Genomic DNA, 22,821 nt, shown 5'->3' on the forward strand with positions numbered 1-22,821 from the left:
AAAATGGTATCTTTTGTGTTCATCAGTCTGCATTCCTGCCCTTATTCTGTTTCTCTAGGAATTTGACCTAGTTTTATGCTCATCTTACTTTGAACCTTATATCAAGTTTAGTGTCCAATTAATAGATGTGCAGATCAAAGAGGGTATAATTATTTTAGTAAGCAAAACTAACATAACCATGGACAAAAACTCCTAGAAAGGCCATATTTATATACATTTCTCATAGTTGGAATCATTACACCTTCCTCCATTATCTGTACTTATAACTATTGTAAATTATCTATATTTTAATTTCTACAAATAAAAATCGTAACCAAGAGATAATTGTTAAACATTGACAGTAGCTATCTTAGTTACATTAGTGTACCAGTGAGCAGTGTAGTGGCTTAAATTTCCAGCTGCTTTGTTTTATCCAAGATTATTTTCTTATTTTGAAAAGAGTATAATTTTCTTACATAACTGAAAATACTTTACACCTGTTCCTTTTAAATAAGAATGTTTATTTGGAGAATATTAATAGCATTATAACTTCACCTCACCAGATATTAACAGTTCATCAGGTCAGGCAATAGAACAAGTCCATGTGAGCTTCTTATAAGGAAACAGGTGACCATCTGAATAGCTGCCTCTGTCTTCTATTTTATTACTGGATGATCAATAATCCAAAATACGAATCTTCGGGACTTTTTCTTATAAGTAGAAATAGAGCAAATGTCTGAAGCAATGATGTTGACTTCCTTTTTTAGAAAATTTATGAAACTTTAACTGCATATTTCAGTCTTGTGGAATCCTTTGTGTTATTTTGACTGTCGATAAGAACCAGGGGGCTGTGTTGATGGTTCTTGATAATTTCAGCAACACTTCCAAAGTACTAGAGCAAGAAAACATAGATTAATTACACATTGGCATTTATATTAACTTTGAGCTTCACTCCCCCCCATCTTTTCCCATTTTCTCCAGTTAGTCAGTTATTAGGTCCCAGCTGACATTGTACCCCAAAATGTCTAATTTAACAAAGACTATAACCTTCAAGGTGGCAGACCTTGGCCTTTCCTGTATTCAGTAAGACTAAATACACAATTGACAGCTTCAATTAGTGTAAGTACTTAGAGAAACTACTTCATTGAATTACGACACAATCTTTTAATATTATCTTTTTATGTATTGTCAAGTGTAAAACTGTCATACAGTGAATTTCTCTACATTATTTACTATTAGGTTGCACAGTCTTAGATACAAGGACTGATACAATAAATTAACCTTAGAATTTAGCATGAGGAAACAGTATTTCCTAGAAAAATTCATGTTTTCCTTCTTGTTTTCTTTTTTGAATAAATAAGCAAAGCTTTGTAAACATTCATATTTTCATTTTTGCTTTAGCACCCAGTAAGTTTAGAGGTAAATTAGTGCCTAATTGAAAATGGAACTTCATGCTAGGCTTTTACCATACATATTTATTTTTCCATGTTAATAACTGTTCTCTAGATTTTAAGGTTATCTTATTTTTTTCTTAAAATGGTCAATGTTTTAAATGAAAGGTAAAATAAATACAACGCAGACCATGAAATCAAATTCATTGATTATACAAAAATGCTACAAGCGCACAATCATCAAATAAATGCATTTAGAGGCACTTTTTAAAAAGTGATAATTATTTTGCAACAGTGCCATAAATTTAGCAATTATCATCACTTGATTTTATTTTTTCTTAATTTTTAGATAAAGACAAACATCTGGAATATAAAATTTTAAAAAGCTATATTAATTCCTTGGATAGCTTCCAAATATCTATATATTGAATAAAATAAAGTATTCACAATATTCGTCAACTTTTTCAAAGGAAATAGCAGTTGCCTTTTAGATAATTGGCTATCTGAATATTAGGTCAGTGTGGAGAGGTGAGAGATGGGGACCTTTGAGTATCTGCAGTTTTTCTTTCTTTCTTTCTCTTTAATCATTCAGCCGTCTTGCAATTGCTAATGATATGCATAAAGACTTTCATTCAATTTGTTTGACATAGTATGTTTTTAAACTGATTCACTTGGAAGTTAAATTTATGGACTAAAGAACCAGAAATGAAACAGCACAACCTCCTTGAAGTGGATTCCAAGGGAAAAAGTGTGTTCTGAACCCAAGAAACATAAGAGAGGGTTGCTATACTTAAACATCTCATTCTTTCCTGGTCCCTGAATATTTTTTAGTATTGCTTGGAGATTTAATGGTTGAAGAAGGAGGTTGGGTTGAAATTCTTGTAGTAGGTAGTGTTATTGACCTATTTTTTACGTTTAATTACATTAAGAATTGAGACTAATTTACTTGCATTTCCCCTCTGTGCTCCTTTTATTTTCTTGTCTAAACTAATTCAGTGTATTTGAGATATTCATACATGGACAAAGAACTTGTTTGATAACTGAAAATCTCATAATCAATTAAAAAATACAAACAGATATCAGAGCTATAGAACTACTCAATACTACATCTACACAATGCCAAAACAGTTACATAAAGAGTTAAACAATTAATCAACTGGTTGCTTTTTTTACCCATATATACCCAAACACAAATACAGACAGGCTTTTCTAAATATCCTTAGGGTTGACATCATGTGACTAAAGTTTGCATTTTTCATTCAGATGTTCAGTAAATAGGAGATATAATCTTTCTATTACAGGTAATTTAAGTAAGAGTTTAATGGATTCTGTCAATACTTCCAGATGCCACTATAGTAATATACTATTTATTTTGGTATCCATAGGCTGGATATGTGGGAAGAGAGATAAAGCTCTGATCTATCCATTCTGAGGTAGGGATGAAGATTCTTTAGACCAAGAGGAATCCCTGTTTACCAGAATTTCAGGACCTCCAAAGAGAACAGCTCCCTCACACATCCTTTAAGCCTCTTACAGAAGTATGGGACCCATGGGGAGGCTTTAGAATGAAACCACCCATTGAAAGTCCTGCTAGGATCACCACCATCTCCTACCACTGATTACTACTATTATGAGCATTTATTTGAAAAGATTTGCCAGATAAAGGTTGTAATGAAAATGAAGGTTTTGTGAGCAGGAAAAAGCAGACAGTCGTTAAAATTTCACTGATGTTAAATGATAATGCAATCTATATTTTTAAACCCAAGTTTAATCTGGATCAGTGTTTGTGGTTTCAGATTCAAGAGTTTTGCATTTTTTAACTATCTGAGACTTAATTAAAAGCAAAATAAAACCCTAAACTATAAAAACTCATAGAAGAAAATATTGGAGACAATCTTCATGAGATTGTATTTGGCAATGATTTCTTGGATATGACACCAAAAACACAGGCAACCAAAACAAAAATAGACAAATAGGACTACATCAAACTTAAAAACTTCTGTCACTCAAAGGTCACAATCAACAGAGTGAAAGGTAACCTATGAAATGGGGGAAAATAGTTGTAAATTGTATATCTGATAAGGGGTTAATGATCCAGAATAATGAAGAACTCCCACAACTCAACAACAAAAGATCAAATAACCTGATTTTAAAATTGGAAAAGGGCTTGAATAGGCACTTCTTCAAAGGTGATATACAAAGGACCAATGAACATGAAAAGATGCTCAACATGACTATCATCAGAGAAATGTAAATCAAAACCATGATGAAATCACCCATTAGGATAGTTACTATTAAGAAAAAAAAAACAAGTCTTGGCAGGGATGTGGAAAAGTTGGATCCCTTGTGCACTCTTGGTAGGATTATAAAATGATGCAATCACTATGGTAAACAACATGGATGTTCCTTTCAAAATTAAAAATAGAACTACCATATGACTTAGCAATCCCACTTCTGGATATTTATCTAGAAGAATTGAAAGCAGGGTCTTGAAGAGATATCTGCACACCCATGTTCATAGCAGCACTATTTAAAATAGCCAAGAGGTAGAAGCAACCCAAAAGTTCATCAGCAGATGAGTGGATAAACAGAATGTGGTACATAATACAATGGAATACTAGGCAACCTCAAAAAGGAAAGCAATCTTGTCATGCTACAACATGGATGAAACTTGAGGATATTATGCTACATGAAATAAGGCAGTCACAAAAGAACAAACACTGTATTATGTGATCCTGCTCATAGGAGGTATCTAAAGTAGTCAGGTTCATAGAAATAAAAAGTAAAAGGGTGGTTTCCAGAGACTGTGGAGAGTGGGGAAGTGGATTTGTTCAACAGAGCTTCAGATATGCAAAATAAAAGTTCTGGAGATCTGTTTCACCACATTGTAAGTATATGTAATACTACTAGACTGTACACTGAGTTAATATGGTAAATTTTATTATATGTGTTTTTACCACATTTTTTCAAAAGAAAAATAAAGAGTACACTAATTGACATAAGACCTTATCAGTTCATTTTACAAATGTTATCCTCCTCTCTGTAATCACTCAATCAACAAATCCATTCATTTAATAATAAGTACTTATCAAGCATCCATTGAAGCCAGCCAGTGTGCAATGGTTCTAGAAATAGAGAGGTGAGCAAGGGATAGTCTAGTCCCTGGCCTTATCTAGTGGAGAAGACAAATATTTCAGAAATTATGACACTTCCTAACAATTGCTGAGTTTGGAATGGATATAGTTCCTTCTGAAAGAATATTGAAAGTAAATATAAATATTTTGAACTTTTAAAATACTATTTTCTCTTCTTAGGTTCTTTCCACTTTTCTTCTCATCCATTTCAACTTTCATTCTACCTATAATTCAACCCATCATTCAAGACCAGAACAAGTATCACTCCCTTTCTGACCATTCATGTGTTATTCCAGTCAATATTTCAGGGCTCACTTATAGGAACAAACTGGCTAAATGTAGCTATGGTAAGCATTGAATTTGGTCCAGATTAAAGAGGAATTGAAGTTCATGTTTGGTTAGTATTTAAGACCTACTGTAATGCTGAAAGCCCAAAAACTTATTCTGGCCCAAAGGTATAGCCTAATGTTTCAACTCAGGTTACTGAATCTCTTCTAATCTCTCCCTGGTCATCCACCGTGTATTTGAGTTGAGATCCTAGTTCTTAGGAGCTCTGGACACTGACCTCAATGTTTACAATATTAATTCTACTTGACATTTTAATGTTGATTTTTATGTTCACCTGGACTAGAATACTGAGTCAGACTGACCCCACTAAGTAGCAAGGTAAAAGGCCTCAAGTGTGACCCTTACATTATACCAGCCTTTCCTCCTTTTTGTTCTCTCATAGGATATACTCCCCAAACACAGTACTTCATCTGTTTATAATGTGTGCATGTGGACCAATTACTCTTATATCCTTTCTCCTCTTCTCTAGTTTCTAATACAGCATGATGCCATTGTGTTCAATACATAGTTATAGAGTTGGATTAAAAGAGATATTACTGACCTCTTCACCATTTTTCTTTCTGCCCAAAGCATACTGTTTTGTGGCTTCAATAAATCGCACAGGGACATTATAAACCCTCTTATTAAAAAATACAACTAATGTATATGGTTGTTTGGAATCATGGCCAGAGCTTTTCCGAATAAGAAATGATCCATCCTGTTTATTAAACAAAAAGCATAATTATGGTTAGTATTACTTATATCTCTACAGGTTGAAATTAGTTTATGAAAAATACCTATGTTTAAAATATAGTTATTTAGCTATATGATTTTATTATTGATAAGTTTGTTTTATTATTTTCCAAGAAAATGCTTAAGTAAATTACATACTAATACAAAATATAAACTTATCTTCTATATTTACCTATGTTTACATATGCTTACAGAAAATCCTGAGTAAAATCAATGCACTTTTTTTTAAATCCTCACCTAAGGACATTTTTTCATTGCTTTTAGAGAGAGAAGATGGGAGAGAGGAAAAGGAGACAGAGAAACATCAATGCAAGAGAGAACCATTGATCGGTTGCCTCCTGTACATGCCCTGACCAAGAACTGAACCCGGAACCTGAGCCACACCAGCCAGCACTCAATGCACTTCTTGATGCGCTAAATAAGATATTATGTTTATAGGCTTTAGAATGTCTGAAGAGATACATTAAGATCAAACCTAGAGGGTACTCTTAAACAAAGAACCATGTCCACAAGTTGCCTGTGAATAAAAAAAAAAAAAACACACAAAAACGATCAAACACATTTTATTCCAAAGTACTTGTAAGAAGAAAGTAGAAATTTGGAATAAAAATATTTCAGCTGACAAAAATTCTCTCCCCAATAACTTATATTGAAGCAGATAAAAACTGTAACACAACATTCAAAATTTGGTTAAATATTTTATAAAATATTCTAGAATCATAGATTCAAAAATTATGAACTAAAAATGGACAAAAAGCAGGAAGAAAAATGCAACAACAGTTGATCAGACTCTTCAAAGAAAATAAAGACAATCTTATCTCAAATGAAGATTTAATTAATCTCTGAAGGCAGGCATGGAAACCACCAAGATAGAGAAGGTTGGGGAAGATTTAAAAAAAGAAGTATAACAAGAGTCAGGTTGGTTGGAATGAAAGAAAGACAAAAAAGGTCCAAGATGTGTGTAATTTTAGTTCTTGAAGAAAAAAAGCAAAACAAAACAATGAAACATAATGACCCTTTAAGATTCTAATTTAAGAAAATGTATAGGAAATAAGAGAAAACTTTATTTGTTGAAAGGCTTCCGTCTATCTGAAAAAATTGACCTGGAATTCAACTCAGAGACATATTCTGATAAAACTATTAAATTTTAAAAACAAAAAGTCTGCAGCGTTTTAGACCAAAATATTAAATTACATATAATGGCAAGAAAATAACATTAGCATCAGGCAGAACAAGCCAATCTAGTGGAGCAACACTTAAAAAAACTCAAGCCAAGGATTTTATAACCAGCCAAATTTTTGTCCAGGTATCAGGCTATGAAAAAACGTTTTGAATGTACAAGAATTCATGGAATAACGTAAACACAGTTCTCCCTGAGAATCTAGTAAAAGGTAAGCTTCATTGAACAAAAAGAGATAACCTTGGAAGCCAGCAAAGGGAATAATGGAAAGCATTTAATATATTTAATTGTAGCATTAGGATTAAAATGAGGGTGGCAAAAATAGTATGTATTTATCACATATTCTGACAGAGTAGGGTGCAAGTGAAAAATGTGGGAGGGGAAAAGGAAAGAAAGGGAAAAATGGTACTTTAATCTTGGATTGTCAAAACTGTCCCTAGTGTTCCTACATGACTGGGCTTGGATACTTCTAAAATCTCCTTCCAGGTACTCTGTGCCATCTTGACCTCAACTTTTATCCCATGCATTGACCCAAAATAGGCTGTTACTTTGCACTCCTGAATGGATCTCATGTAGCAAAAAGTTTTCCTGAGATCGCTCCCTGGAGCCTTCTTCTCTCCCACTATTTGGAGAGCAGGGAAACCTATGAATCCTTGTTGAGACGAAAGGACAAATAGAGATGAGATGGACGAACAAAGGAGAAAATGCTTGAAAGAGAGGAGGGGATGGCAATTCCTCGAGAAAGTAAAGAAAAAAGATCCCAGCATCCATAATTGTTGCAGTTATTTAATTAGCATATTATTAATATTAGGATGACAACTGTGCCTATTATAGGCTGAGGACAGGATATGAGATTTAAAAATGGCCAAACCTTGTTTGATCTGTATAATGCCTCTTCAGCAGACTTCCGATCACAGGCACCAGCGTACCATGGCTTACAGTGAACCTCAGCTTCCTGTGAAATAGAGGGAATTGTTAAGCATGAGATGATCCTTCAGTGATACTGTACCTCTGGTGCATGAAAAACAGTCCCATTTTGCATTACCAAGACAGGCCTAACTACATGTGGACCAGTAATTTGTAATGAGCTTATGCCTTCTTTGATCAATTACAGGGTTATATAATTGACTTTTTTCCCATTTGGCCTTAGCTACTAACCTTAGTAATTGAACATAAGAAATAAATCCTGCTACAGATTCCTGAACCATTTATTCCTTTCTCCTAAATAATTTATAATCTCCCTTTCCATTGTGACCTCATTGTTTTTGCTTTGTGGGGTGCTTTTTAATTTCCAAAGTGTTTTTTATAAATGTTATATGATTCTTGTAACTACTTTGAAGGCAAGAAGGATAAATGCTGTCATCCCTGTTTTACTTTGGAGAAAACCTAGAGAGACTTGTCCAAGGGCACAGAGAGTCCCTTCTCTTTTTAGATCCTATGCTGTTTTGTGTGTTTTAATATCATATGCCTCCACAGATCTATTCTCAGAAAATTACATAGTTTTAAGAGAAGTTATGTGAGGGGAAGAACAACAAAAAGCAACACATTTCTTTTATGATTTTGAAGAACCACAACTTGTTATTTAGGGAATCTAGAATACAGATTGGAACAAATGGAGAAAGGTCTTAATAACTGAAAAAAAATTGTATTCTGTGCCCATCAGCAAATGACAGCTCACAAGCCAACTTAAAATAGAGTCTGTTCTCAGGCTTCACTCCAAACTGTCTCTTATAAGAAGACCTGCCCTTTCCTGCAGCTTATGGTAACAAATAAGAGTTCTTCTCATACCTGTTCCGACATATTGGAATTAGACGAAAAGCTGGGTAATGGAACATCCACAGTTGGGCTGCCCCCTTCTGGAAACCCTGAAAGGGATTTGAAAAATCAAGGCATCTTTATTATTTCTTGAGCAGTTCCTATGCCTATATCACAACAGTATGGGAGGTGCTGCAGGGGACACACACACTGAAAAGTCTCACACACACCAAAAAAAAAACCTTAAGAGCAATGGTTCTCAAAGCATGGTCTGAGGATGCCTGGAATTCCCAAGATCCTTTTGGGGGATTTTTCCAAGTACATATCTCTGCGAAGCCCAGTTTTCGTCATATACTTCAACCAGAAGAATGAATTGCAACAGATTGACTGTAGAATCAGATAGGAGAATTCAATTATCTCTGTTATTCCAGGCATTATAGAGGTTTTAAAAATGTAAAACAATGCCACTCTTCCGACTAATTGTTTTTGTTAGATATAATTATTTTTCATGAAAACGTTATGGTAACATGTGAGTTTAATATCTTAATGGATTAATAAATATGTTTTAAATGTATGTTTTAATGAATGCATTTAACATCAATAGAAATATATAAACCAAATTATTTTAGGTCTGATTTTAAGAGTGTTAAGTGGTCCCAAGACCAAAATGTTTGAGAATTGCTGCCTTAAGGTATAAACTCAGTCTAAGTGTAAAGACACATGAAATAGAGAAAATACTGAGCTGCTTTCATTTGTTCATTCATTCATGAATTCATTTATTCATGCATTCATGATTATGTGCCTTCCATAAATCAAGGCATTGGGAATATAAAAGTCAACAGAACAACAAAATGCTCTGGCATCCTGGAGCTTAAATTTTAATGAAGTGAGACAGGCAATAAAGACATAAATACATATATAATATTACAAAGTCACAAGTGCTCTGGAGAAAAATAAGCAGGGAAGGGGGCTGGAGACAGCCTCAGACAAGGAGTACGTTTAAATATGCTGATCAGGGAAAGCCGGTCTCGCTGAGGAGGCATTTAAGTAAGATCTGCAAATGGAGAGAGAGGAGGCAGCCATGTGATATCCGAGGAAAGAATGCTCCAGGTAGAAGGAGCAGTGACCGCCAGGCCTGGCATATTTGAGGACTTGCGAGGGGCCACTGTGCCTGCAGTGCAGTGAGGAAAGGACAGAGCAATAAGGGATCAAGTCCCACAGGAAGTAATGAAGGGACCAGATTTGTAGGACCTGGTGAACCTCTTGGCATGACTTGAGCTTAAACAAGCATAGTATGTGAAGCCTTTGGAGGATTTGAACAGAATAATAATAATGTGATCTGCCTGCTTTTAACAAGGTCAGTCTAGCTGCAGGGTTCAAAATAGAGAAAGGCAGTAAGAACAGAGAGAAGAGGCCAGTTCAGTGTTCTGCAAGCCCTGGCAGGAGATGATGTGGCTAGAAAACAGGTGGCATCGAAGGAAGCAGTGAGAGTTGTTGGATTCCAGACACATTTTGAAGAAATAGCTGGAATGTGGTGGAAGAAAGCGAGCAAGAAATCAAGGGTGACGCTCGGGTTTTGACTAGAGCAATCACAATTACCGTTTATTAAAAGGCAAAATCTGCAGGAGAAATCAGGTTTTAGATACACTAAATGCTTCATATGAAAGTGTCCTAGGAGCTCACAGGAGACAGCAGGATGTTCAAAGAAACAGGGAGGAACAGTGAGAGCTTGGCAGGCCCGGCCAGGTTGGGTCTGAAGGAAGGGTGTGCCCTAGGGGTGTTGGGGAGAAGCAGGGGACAGCAGGTGGTCAGACTCTCCCAAGACACACAGTACAAGATGGTTGGTGGTTTCTGCAGTTGGGGCAGTTAGTGGAGTGGCAGGCCAACCTTTTCTGAGCTCTTAATACATGCCAGTCCTGTTCTGTTTTCCACATCTTCCCTCATTCTGTCCTCACATCAGCCCTTTGCAGGAGGAGCTGTTCGACCCCATTTTACAGACGAGGCCTTCCCCGGCTGCCCCACCTGAAAGAGCAGTCTCTGTGCCCCCTCCTCTGCCGCTTTGCTTTTCTTTGCAGCACTTGAGCATTTACTTGATATTATATAATTCATCTGGTTTATTTTTTCTGCCTGTCTCCTCCAGTAAAATAGAAGCTCCATAAGGGCAAGGACTCTGTTTTGTCACTGCTGTTATTCTCTGTGTCTAGAAGAGCACCTGGCACCTGGCAGATGGTCAACATATATTTATTAATGGAAGTAATGACTTTAGGTTGAAAATAAAAGGTATAGTAAAACTTTATATAGTGAGACACAAAATTTCTATAGCTAAACCATTTTCATGTTGTGTTCAGAGCTTTTTAAAAATTTGTATTTAGTATGTTTATTTAAGAAAAATGAAAAATCTAATTAAAACCTAAAAAATGGATTTTTGTTCAGTATCAATAAACAAAAGTTTTTGGTACATAACAATTATTCTCTGTATTTAAAATTATTGAGTCTTGGTTATTTTGGAACATTTTCCAAATTACCCATGTAAGGTAGGGTTTGTTTTGTTTTATTGTTTCATTTTTTTCCCTACATTAAATAGAAAGCAAACCAAGGTTTGGGCAGTTATGTTTTGCAAGCATAACTTATCTGATTCATATATTTTTAGGGTGATGTGATCTTTGCCTTGGGAAAATTATCCAGATATTTTCCAAATCTTCTCAGGGTACCTTTTGTAGATCTATTTTATGCTCATTAAAAGGTATTTCAGATTTAATTTAAGGAACTATCATTTATTGAGGACCTTCTGTGTACCAAGCATTGTACCAGATACTTTCCATAGGTTATTTTACTTCTCTTTAAAACAGCTGTTTTGGTTTTGTAAAAAATCAAATAATATCAAATAAATAAAATATGACCAATATGACCAGTAAAATATTCAATGAATACAAAAAATGAAAACAAAAATTATCTAAAATCTCTCTACTTTTCAAAACAACTCTATGAAGAATACTCTTGGCCCCATTTTACAGAAGAAGCTAGGAGGATACCAAGGTCCTCCAGCTGCAAGTGACGTGTTGTGTGGGATCCCAGGTGACTCAGACAGGAAGATCCAGCCTTAGCCACTGCTGCATGATAATACTCTTCATGACTCCATTGTACTTACTTGGCAGAGGTACAGGTTTTTGGTGGACTTGTCTGGAAAAAAAAAAACCAAAAACACTTCAGGTTAATGAAAGGGCAAAGCACAAGATGAGTAAGTTTGAGTTTCTGTTTTCATTCAAGACTCTGTGAACATGCACATCACAAAGGAATCAACAGGAGTGGCCAGTGAACCAGATCTAAAGATAGGAGAGGCACCAGACCTTCAAGATAAGTAAAATTGTTCCCTTTACTTTTGAGAAAGGAGGAGCCTTGACTGAGGTGTTATATTTTAGTGAAGTCCAATAGTTAACCTGAATATTAGGTCTGAGATTCTAAGCAGTTCTTTTAAAATTGTTACCTACTTGAAAACTTAACACGCTTTCAAATTTAATTTTGCAAAGCAATAGAATATCAGATCTTTACCAAGCATCCCAAGCCAATGTCACTGTGTGGTGCAACAAGGCAGGCGTTAATGTCTACAGCAACAAAAGGAAACTTGTTTTCAACGGGAAGGATTCTTACTTCTGGGCCAGAGGAAACGCTGGTGACTGCACAGCCTCTTGCCTGTGACTAGACCCTCGGTGGCGTTCAGCAGGTATAGGTTTTTCTGTATGAAGAGAATTTTCATATTAGAGTTAGAGTGAAATGTCTGTCGCCATGCCAAAACCTAGCAATATCAACTGAGAAGCACTGGACTTAGTTGGATGTCTTCCTATGAACATATTTTCACCAGGATGTCATCTGTTTGTGCACCTGTCGGCCTGGTGATATGTGTGTGCTGTTAGGACCGGCACTCCCACCCCCAGTGTCAACGGGCATACTCTGTCGCCTCGGCTTTCATCTCTTGGCAAGGTGTGTGAACCCGTGGGATCTGGACCTTTGTGTGTGTGAGTGCAGGTGGGAGCCAGAACCTGAGCAGGTTTTAGCCACCCACCTCCTGCTTTCTATGTGGCCTCCCCACAAGTGTTACCACACCTTGGGGATGACTTCCTCAGTCATAAGAGGTGACTCTAAGAAATTTCTTACAGATAAGTGGTAAGATATGACATTTTGTGAATTCTCTACTCTTTTTGAAAAATTAATTGAGCAAACTCAAGGCTATCCCTAGAACAGTGGTAATCTCTTTTACATTTCACTGTGTTTTCCTACGGGGGAGGGAAGAGGAGGAGTTATAAGTAGTGCACAGGGAAATGGGCACAACCTGAAATGTAAGAAATTTACTTTGAAGTCCATCATGAACTTTACTGCTGGACCAGTAATAGGTGTGATTATAAATTATTTGATGCTTTATCCACCCTTAAATTTGGTTTAGGGTGTGTTAAAATCTGGATAGGTCCATGGTATATCTCTTGCATAGAAAAAAGGTTGAGAGTTGTTAATCTCCTGTTACAAGAACCCACCGGGAATAAAAGCAGTAAGACCTTGAAGATTCAGATAAATGGTAAAATAGACTTCAGGGGTTTTTGTGGTACACTGAAATTCAGAAGCCTTGAACCTCTGCAGACTGTGCTTCAAGCTTGTGGCAAGTTACTGTGAGCTGCCATGGGAGAGGTTTTATTCCCAACCTAACAGCTTGGTAGTTTCAGAAGGGGGAACTACAAGCACGTTAGGTTCCCCATAGCTGATTAGCTTTGACCACACCTGCTTGGCCCTGTCATCCTGGAGGCTTCCTTCCAGGCGAGAAGAGGCCACTCCCCATTTTGAGTTTGGATGGCATGCCAAGCTCCTGCACTGGGAGCCTTTGAGAATGAGGACACTTCAGCCACACAAAACATGCCATGAGCCCCTGTGGCTGGTTTTCAGAGGCTCCTGAAGCCATGAAATTTGCACAGCATTGTACTAACTTCCCGCAGAGGCCCACCCTGCGGGTCCACTATCACTCCAAGCTCCCTGCTCAACAACCATGGAGGACAGCCAGGAATGGGAGGCCATCAAGGCAAAAGCACCAAAGGAAAGGCAGAAGAAAGCAAGACAGCAATAAGGGAGTGATGCTCAGAAATAGCCCTGGGGGAAAAAGATGTGGGAACCGATATAAAAACTTTCTAAAGAAATTAACGATTGGGGCAAGTAAAGCAGACAGGTGAGTTGTAATGGATATTCAGAAAATGTCCACCATCCATTAACTCTGCCCGTATTAACTCAGGAAATGGTAAGAGGAACAATTCCTAAGCTTTTAACATTAAGTATCTTGAAGTGTGGAATCAGACGGGTACAGAAATTTAACTTAAACGTAGTATTTTAGGTGTTGAGATTATGGATGCTTCTTTCTGTTTGCTCCCTGCACCCAGGATTTTTCAAATGCAAATATTTAAAAAATTGGAATTTTCTAATAAAAAGTATATGTAAAATTTTAGGATTATGATAAAACAAAGGAAGGAAAGAATTTGAAGATATACTAAGACAGATATTTGAACTCTGAAAACATTATTTTGAAAATTAAGCAAAAGAACTGGTTAAAATAAACACATTTTTAAAAGTCTCATTCCTGAACTAAACAATTAGTTTAAAATGCATGAATGGTTCTGAATTAGTCTTCACACCAGTGGGAGGCCACGGCACTGTTTCTGGCAAGGAATACCTGTCTGCAAACAGACAGGTTTGAGGGGTGTAGACTGTAACCCCCTCCAAAGATGCTGTCCAGGCAAGCTCGGGTCCTGACCAGCTTTGCTGCTCACTGCTCATTGCAATGGGGAGGCCATTTTGTTTAGAAAATTGAGTTTCAGGTTTATGATTAGCTTATAAATAATGAAAGAGTTTAGAAAGACATTTATACACAAATCTTTAATTAACATAACTTTTAGAGGACATCTCCTTTAAAATAATAGAGATTTACCTTCACAAACACTTGAGGCATTCTGTTGAGAGGCAAGTGACATCTATTAAAAAAAGCAAGGATATTTAATACAGTTCAATGTGGAAATAAAAGTCAAAGCAATATTATTAAATTAAATATTGGGGGAGAACATTTCTCTGATGCATAGTTATTCTTCCAATCGCAAGAACAACAATTAAAAACACGCAGTCTCCAGTATGACCTTTGCATTAACTGACAACTGACTGGATGTGTCTCATGGAAGGAGCAATGTCGCCTTGGTGTTGAGACCTCCCTGCTCTGCCAGTAGGGCTGATGGATCCTGTGACCCCCAGCCGCTGCCGGGCAGTAGCGCTTGCACAGTGGGAATCTGGCATATGGCTTTCATCTCAGGGTCCCCACCGTCTCAAGGTTTGCTGGGTGCTTATACATGTCGGGCTACAGAGTAGATACCAGGTCAAGGTGGGCTTCCTTGGATAGTGGGCTGGTCCAGGTTCCCTTTGTCCTGGCCAGAATCTGAATTTAGTCAGGCCTATGTGCACCTGATATGCAGTGCCAGGTCCCCAGCCAGAGAGTTGGGAAGTAGACACACGGGATGCCCGAGGGGAAGACAGATGTCACGGGAGGCAGAGAGCCTGGCTGCTGATCTGCCGCTGGCTCTCAGGGAAGCTGCCAGAGCCTTGAGGGTGACTTCCCAGGCAGCATTTTCTCAGGCTAACTGAGGACTCCAAGTTCTCCTTGGACAGTCCAGGCAACAACTTCTGTTGCTAAGATTGCTGTGTTCACCTGCTCTGGAAGCACTGTCAACTGTAAATATGTGGATAAGAATCAACACTGTAAGAAATGCGAAGTGTTTAACTGCAAAATTAACTTACTGTCTTCAGTGGTGTAGCTGGCTTTTTCCTGGGGGATAAAAAAGATTGGCTTTGTTAAAACACAAAAAGATAAAGTAGAGCCATCTGCTTATCATTCTGTTATCAAATTTAAAATAGAGCAATGAAAGGGATATTTGAGTATGTAGAAAGTCTATCCTGGCAGGACAGAGGGGGAGGAAGTGGGGTTTAGTTTTGACCCCCCCCGCCCACCTCCGATAGAGCCCACCGGCAGATGGCAAAGAGGTTCACTGGGGATAAACAGAGCGCCAGTTGCCAGGGAGTCGGTGTAACTCAGCTCTTGTTCCAGTTCTGTTGTTAATTACTCTGCAACCTCAGGCCTCTTTCTCCTGGCTGTGAGGCCAGTTGGAGTTTTAGTTTTCTCATCTGTAAAATGAGGACCGGTGTTTTCAATGTGTATACAAAGCCCTCCCTCCTCCAACAGCACCCCGGGCTGCTGCCTGGGGATGGTGACAGGAGACACGAGGGTGTCGTTCAGGGAAGGTCGCAGCCAGTCCCTCCGCATGCCGACTTCGCTTGCTTCTAGGTGGCTATTCTCTACTATAGCCTAGGATTTCATCCTGAGCAGAGAAAGCCAAGACCAACGCAAGTCTGAAAGTCACTGTGATTTGTGATCTTGAAGGTGCTTGCCTAAGCTAACATTCTGGCTTGTTTTACTTCCAGTAGAGATTGGAATCTAATATTTCTAAGGTTTAATGCTTCTCTTTTGTGTTTATTTTAAATGCTATCTGTCTCTCTTGCTTCGTTTTTGGCTGAGCGCCGGGAGCATGGGGGAAGAATACCAGTGATTCCCAAGTGCCTCTATGATGCCTGGCACTGAGCTAGGTTCTTCACATATTATATATACTTCATGGGAACATTTTTCAATGGATATTATTACTACATTTTAGAGATTAGGACACAAGGCTCAGAGAGATTCAACAACTTGTCTAAAGTGGGAAATGTACACAGTTTTGGTTAATAAACACCCCTGAAATTAAGAATTGCTTTACACAGAGGCAGAATGCAGGCCAGCTGAGACATTTAAATGGGCTTTTACAACAACCTACTGAGCCAGCATAAAGCCGTGTGGTCACTAACATTAGCGCATTACAGTCCTCACCTGGCAGTTTACAAAGCCCACTGAGGTTCAGTAAGAAATGATTCTCTCACCCACTTTTTGAAAGGAACCTGGGCAGTGTTGTTTTGATGGAACTCCCCAGGTTATGTTGTGTGAACCACATGTTTGTTTAGAGATGATTAGGAACTTGAAAGACTCCACATAGACTCCAAGGGTATTCGAGTGCTGGAACTTCTGTCTCGTAGAACATTGTAGGTCAAAGAACTCAAGATTTAACTAAAAGTTTATGGGAGGACAGACTATTCATTTCTTATTTCAGCAGAAGCACCCCTAGTATGACCTGTAGGATGCTGGGGGTGGAGGAGAACAACAGGGCAGTAGGGTTGCAGGAACACATCTATTGTAATGTGAGGTGCACCTGCATCTGAGCTTGGGCAGGTGCGCTCTTCTGTGTGGGAACAGCGGAAAAGCACCCTCCCCCTGATTCTCAGGCAGGACTGTTTTTGGTTCCCGGCAAGCCCCGCTCACAGCAGTGGTGGGGAACATCCAGTCTCACAGACCTGCTTCTCTGCAACAGGTACTCACCCGGCCCTGGGCAGTGGCGACGGCACAGCAGGTAAAGAAGATGCCTTGTAGTCCCAGGCCCCGCTGCTTCGACCTGTACAAATGTATACACAGGTCAGTCTCCGAATCCTAAATCTGGGGCTAATGGTCACAGTGAGGCTGGCCTTTTAGACAGGCTCAGAAATACATGCACACTTTTTTTTTTTTTTATACTTTCAGTTAAGCATATATAGGTAGCTACATTGAAGCTATTGGGGAACTTGTAGGTGAAGGTGATGAAACATTTTTAAAAATGTCCATTTATTGGCCCAGAACTAGGATGTGAGTTCGGGACTTCATCATAGACACAGAGAACAGACTGATGGTTGCCAGAGGGGAAGGGGCTTGGAGGACTGGGTGGAAAAGGTGAAGGGACTGAGAAGTACAGATTGGTAGTTACAGAATAGTCACAGGGATGTAAAGTACAGCATAAGGAATACATTCAATAATAGTAACATTTCTAAGTGACCTTTTCCTTTCCCCATGGGACCAGCCAAGAGCCCCTGATTCCATGGGCTCAGTGAGAGCCACACAGGGATTTCTCTGGGAGAAAGCCAAGAGCTCACACTGGCATGTATGTGCACACCAGAGGTGCCTAGAGACGGAAGCACACCCCCCCACTCTTGATACACACCCATTGACATTGCTCATTCATAATCACACAAACACTGGCACCTACACCTAACTTCACATTCGTGGATACTCATTCATCTCTGAGTTCCAAGGGCCTTTGCCCATTGGACATATAGACAAATTGCGACGAGTGGCAAGCTACTGCCCTGATCTCATTTCTGAGATCACAGAAGGGATCCAGAGGGCTCTGTTCAATGCACCCAATTCCTCCTCGCCCTCTATGAAGATAGAAGCCAGGCAATCACTGTCAGGGAAGAAGATGAGAGACAGAAATAGAGCTTCGCCACTGAGATAGAGAGCAAGCCTGGAAGGGGAGAGGCCGGAAGCTAGGCCAGCTCCCCTCAGGATATTCTGGCTGCCTTCTCTCGGGCCTGCGCTTGCCTGCATGGACACTACTGCCTACTGGGACAAATCCTGGTTATTGAATCAAATTGAACTGAATAAATAGTTTATTAAGAACTTACATTTGTAAGTCCACAATTCCTAATGGACCTAAAGAGGATACTCTGTAAATGCTGGTTGGACCTGCCCTCAGTATATATTATTTTAATGTGTGAGATAAAGCACAGCTACGTAATCATTGAGGTAATTATCAACTACCAAGAATTACTGAGGACATGGCATGAGGAAAGCACCGTGTTCAGGGCTCAGGGAGAGGGGAAGAGGTGGAGACAGGCCTCTGCCCCCTCAGAATGTGTAACAGGGGAAACCATGTACCTCATGCCCCCTCACCTGACTGGACCAGTGATTCCAAATGCAGAAAACAAAAGGAGGCCTCAAAAAGCATTAAAAATAGAGATCTTAAAGCTCATTCTCATGCACGTTACCAGAAAGGCCTTCAGGCTTCCCCTCGGCATCCATCTGCTCTTTGTTCTGTTTCTTATTTTCAATGACGGTTTACATTCAGTATTATTCTGTATTAGTTTCGGGTGTACAGCACAGTGGCCGGACAGTCACGCACCCTCCAGAGTGGCCCTGGCAATACTTCAGGCATCCACCTGGCTCCACACATAGCCATTATGATGTTACTGACGATATTCCCCAAGCTGCAATCTACATGTCTGTGGCCCTTCTGCCGCTACCATCGTGTACCTCCCAATCCTTTCCGCATGCAACTCTGACATTTCTATAAGCACCCAGCAGCCCAGAGTGGCCAGTATTGATGCCGTGAGCCGCCTTCCCCAGCACCCTGTAACGGAATGCCCCCTGTCCCGGGAAACTCCTACCTACATGTCACCTGACCTAGATGTGATTTTGAAAAACAAACTACAGTTGGAGTTTGTGACATTTCACATGACAATAAACTGGAATGTCATCTGAATACGTGGTATGAGTCCCACTGTGTTTCATTAACTACTGAACCAGATTGATACTGTTCTTCAAATTCTTCATACCTGAGATCCTAAAAGTACACTTGACTACTCATAGACTTTAAGGAAGATTTCAGGGAAGAGGAACAATAAACTTTGTCTGAAAAATAAGGAAGTGTGAAGAAGGTCTAAGTTAGAATTTCCTCCCATGGGGTTTTCCCTCCTCTTAAATACCAAAGGCTCGTTTGGCCTGAGTTCATTATCATTGTCACATCTACTGCCTGGCTGTTCTGCTAAGCTTCCCTTTCCTTCATATCTCCAAACAGTCTGCCAACGTCTTCCTTCCCCTTCCCTCCTTATAAATAACTTCTGCGATCAGATCAGAGGGCATGCTCATTCTTCTCTGCTAGTGGGGGAGGACAGGACCAGTGGAAAACCTGTGGTCTTGCATCAGGAAGACAGGGTTCTAGTTATTTCTCTGCCAGAAAACAGGCTGGATGACCTCTTACAAGCCACTGTGTCTCAATTTTCCTCTCTTTGAAACGGGACACTACCACCTACCCTACCTACCTCAGAGTTACTGTGGTAAGATAATAGAGCAACTTTAAAAATGTAAAAAAATTAGCTAAATATAAAGTAATATTCTTGGAAAGGGATTAAAAGTACTTGAGGTTTAAAAACATTATGCTAAGTAAAAGGAGCCAGATGGAAAAGACTATGTATTATATAACTTCATCTATATGAAATGTCCAGAAAAGGCAAATCTATAGCAACAGAAAGCAGACTGGCGGTTGTCTCGGGCTGGAGGTGGGAACAGCATCGACCACAAATGGGTATAACAGATCTTTCGGAGTTGAGGCGGGCATGGAAAATTTCTAAAACTGGACTGCAGTGATGGTTACAAAACCCTGTAAATGTAGTAATTGACAAAAATCATTGAATTTGTACATGAAAAAGGAATAAAAATTAAAACTCATGAAGGAACTCAGTAAATATGATTATTACTGTTTTTGTTTTATCATCTTGTTATCAGCCACCCCAGTATCTGAGCGCTGTACCAGGTACTTTAAATGCACAATCTCTAAGCCTCACAGAACAGCAACTGGAGCAGAGTGAGTCTCAGAGAAGTTAAGTGGCAGGGCTGGGGTTGGAAACCAAGGCCATTTGAGTTTAAAGCCCAGGCAGGCCCTTTCTTCCCCAGCCAGTACCTCGTAGTGTTACTGTGGGGCGTGGTATGGCATGAGGCTTCACTTGCTGCTTCTCCCTCATTTGGGGAAAGGCAGGTGAAACAGAGGTCTGCTTTTGCAGCTACACATGGGAGGATGGAGTATGACTCTTCCACTTCACGGGCCAGTGACCCTTTCTGCTGCTCCGGGTCTAGGTGGGACGACCTGGTACCCTCCTCACAGCCAGATCCTTGCCTTCTAACCAAGTGAAGTTCTTGGTCAGAATACTCCAAGGGAGAACTTAGGAACGTGATAGAGGGAGACATGTCCAACGGTATAATGATAAAAGTGAAAAATTAGCTTCGTTTTGATCAAAAAAATTGGTTAATGCTTGATATAACAGTGTAGGCTTTGTACAAGCTGGTGCTTACCAAAGCTTCTCAACTAATAAAACAATTTACCCTTAGTTTTTCCTTCTACCGTATATATTTTATACATCATTCTCTTTTTAGTTTTACATACAAATGTTGGTAAGTTTCCTTAATTCTTAATGATTCCATGTTTGCATTCCAAGCCCTTGGGATTTAACTGTCTTTCAGCTGTTATAGAAACCTATTATCATTAGGGGCTTGCACATCATCTGAAGTAGCCTTTCCTCTCAGGGACCATATGGACACATAAAATAAAGAGATTGAATTTAATAACTTCAGAACAGTTTGGGCTATATGTAATAGCCAACTTGCTTATTAGCAGAGAATTGGAAATTCCAAAACTCCTCCTCTATTTTAGAAAATAAGAATATAGAATACTTTTACAATGCTATTTACTTAGAAGAAATTCTGAAGTACAAGCCCTCTCTACCGTCTTCTGACAAAAGTTACAAATCAGCCAGAGGTTGATACTCATTGAGAGATAAATCACAATGGACTTGAGTCTTTCAGTTGGTTTAAAGCAGTGGTTCTTTGCCCTGCATGGACACTTGACAATGTCTGACAACATCTTTGTTTGCCACCACTGGAAAAGGGTGCTGCTGGCATCTAGTGGGTGGAGGCCAGGGGTGCTGCTAAACATTCTGCAATGCATGGGACAGCCCCCAGAACATAGAATTTCCCCACCCCAAATGCCAACAGTGCTGAGGCTGAGAAACCCTGATTTAGAGTAAAGCTTTACATGAAAAGGAAGACACACAATTGTTTTCTGAGAGGTGTACAGGATGCTCTGCCAGACCGTTCATGAATTTAGGCAGGTTAAACTAGGGATTCTGAATAATAACAGTAAGTGAAAACGAGCTATCATTTTAAGAACGTGATTCATGTGTATTTACTCATTTAATTCTCACAATAACCCTAGGCATTTTCTCCTCCATTTTTCAGAGGTTCACTCTAGGAAACAGAGAGATTACTTAGCTCATTAGAAATCTGGAACCTTGCAAGTGTCAGAGCCAGAACCTGAGCTCTCTGGCTTTGTAGCCCATGCTCAGTCCTGACACAGGGCCTCTCGGTCTGGAACACAAAGGTGGGGGAGAGCCTGCCACTGCCCCAGTTCTCTATATAATCCCCCACGAGCACCTCAATAACCATTAAAGAGCCAAAAGCAACATTAACCAGAGGCAAGCGACCTGGTGTGTCGCCAACCTGAAACCTTAGCCCTTTCATGACGTCTATGAGGACACTATCTGAAGCTTTTAATGTGTAATACAGGGTTATTCAAGGACACAGGCAAGCAGTCTAATCATTCAAATTATCCTACTTCCTTTCCCCTCTTGTACTTTCTCCTGTCTATATCCAACAACCTTATAATCAGGACATTATTTTCTTGTTCAGGTTTGGTTTGTTTCTCTGATGTCTCTAGTATTAAAATGTAGCTATACTTGATTAATAGAAAACAAAGGAATAATAAATCCAATGGGCTAAGGCCCTCATGATGGTGCCATGTGGTTAACTACAGCCAGCGTTGGGGGCTCAGCTGCTCTCTCCACCGACTGGCACATCCACCGTTTCCGCACCTACTCAGAGCCAGTCCTGTCCAGGCCCTGGAAACAGCTGCAAACCAGGCACAACACCGAGGGCTTTACCAGAGAGAAGGAGGACTCAGGAGGGATCAGGGGATAAAGGCGGAGTGTGGGGGCCCAAAGGAGTGCACACCAAAGGGATTTAGCCCAAAATAGGGTCAAGAAAGCCCTCCTGAGCAAGTGACATTTAAGGATGTCTTCCAGGAAGTTGCAATTTAGTCAGGGAGATTAGAGTCAGACACACACTAATCACAGAGCAGGTACGGGATTAAGTGTAAGTGGGATGAGATGGCAAAGGAAAGATCTCTCAGGGCTACAGAAGCCATGGTATGCTTCCTGGAGGAGGAGGCCTCAGGCTGGTCCTTGAAGGATGGGGAGGACTTGATGTCATAAAAGTGAGAACACAAAGACTAAAGAGTAGAACCCATGAAATATAGAATGATTGGGGTATTGGGTGTGTTTTAGGAAGAAAAGCTCTTATTTTCTTCCTACAGCACTTAGGAATCTGCAAACACCAAAGATTATTAAACTGTTCTTCTAAAGGAAAATTTAGGCTTCCGTTGATTTATTTCAAAGAAAGATTTTCTGTTCCAGTGATAACAGCCTTCTCCTGAGTCAGAAGTCGCCATGTCAGCTGGGCCCAAAGCAATCATGATGTATTGATATTAGTTGATATGCTGACATTTGC

The 22,821-nt window shown here is 39.4% G+C and overlaps 1 protein-coding gene across 1 annotated transcript in view; it reads right to left on the bottom strand.

Annotated features, from left to right (window-relative positions):
* Positions 1 to 543: 543 nt before the first annotated feature.
* BLNK (B cell linker) overlaps positions 544 to 22,821 on the bottom strand; it is a 72,210-nt gene continuing 49,932 nt past the window's right edge. Inside the window, exons 9-17 of the mRNA XM_054581293.1 lie at positions 16,996 to 17,068; positions 15,333 to 15,360; positions 14,479 to 14,521; positions 12,168 to 12,252; positions 11,668 to 11,699; positions 8,553 to 8,629; positions 7,636 to 7,719; positions 5,394 to 5,549; positions 544 to 871 (exon numbers count right to left, since the gene is read on the bottom strand). Of these exons, the coding sequence (XP_054437268.1) occupies positions 752 to 871; positions 5,394 to 5,549; positions 7,636 to 7,719; positions 8,553 to 8,629; positions 11,668 to 11,699; positions 12,168 to 12,252; positions 14,479 to 14,521; positions 15,333 to 15,360; positions 16,996 to 17,068 (698 nt within the window). The 3' untranslated portion in view covers positions 544 to 751. The remainder of the gene's footprint in view (positions 872 to 5,393; positions 5,550 to 7,635; positions 7,720 to 8,552; positions 8,630 to 11,667; positions 11,700 to 12,167; positions 12,253 to 14,478; positions 14,522 to 15,332; positions 15,361 to 16,995; positions 17,069 to 22,821) is intronic.

This window comes from Pteronotus mesoamericanus, unplaced genomic scaffold, assembly GCF_021234165.1.
Source record: "Pteronotus mesoamericanus isolate MK-2021 breed Mesoamerican mustached bat unplaced genomic scaffold, CSHL_Meso_final contig_657, whole genome shotgun sequence".
NCBI classification, from domain to species: domain Eukaryota; kingdom Metazoa; phylum Chordata; class Mammalia; order Chiroptera; family Mormoopidae; genus Pteronotus; species Pteronotus mesoamericanus.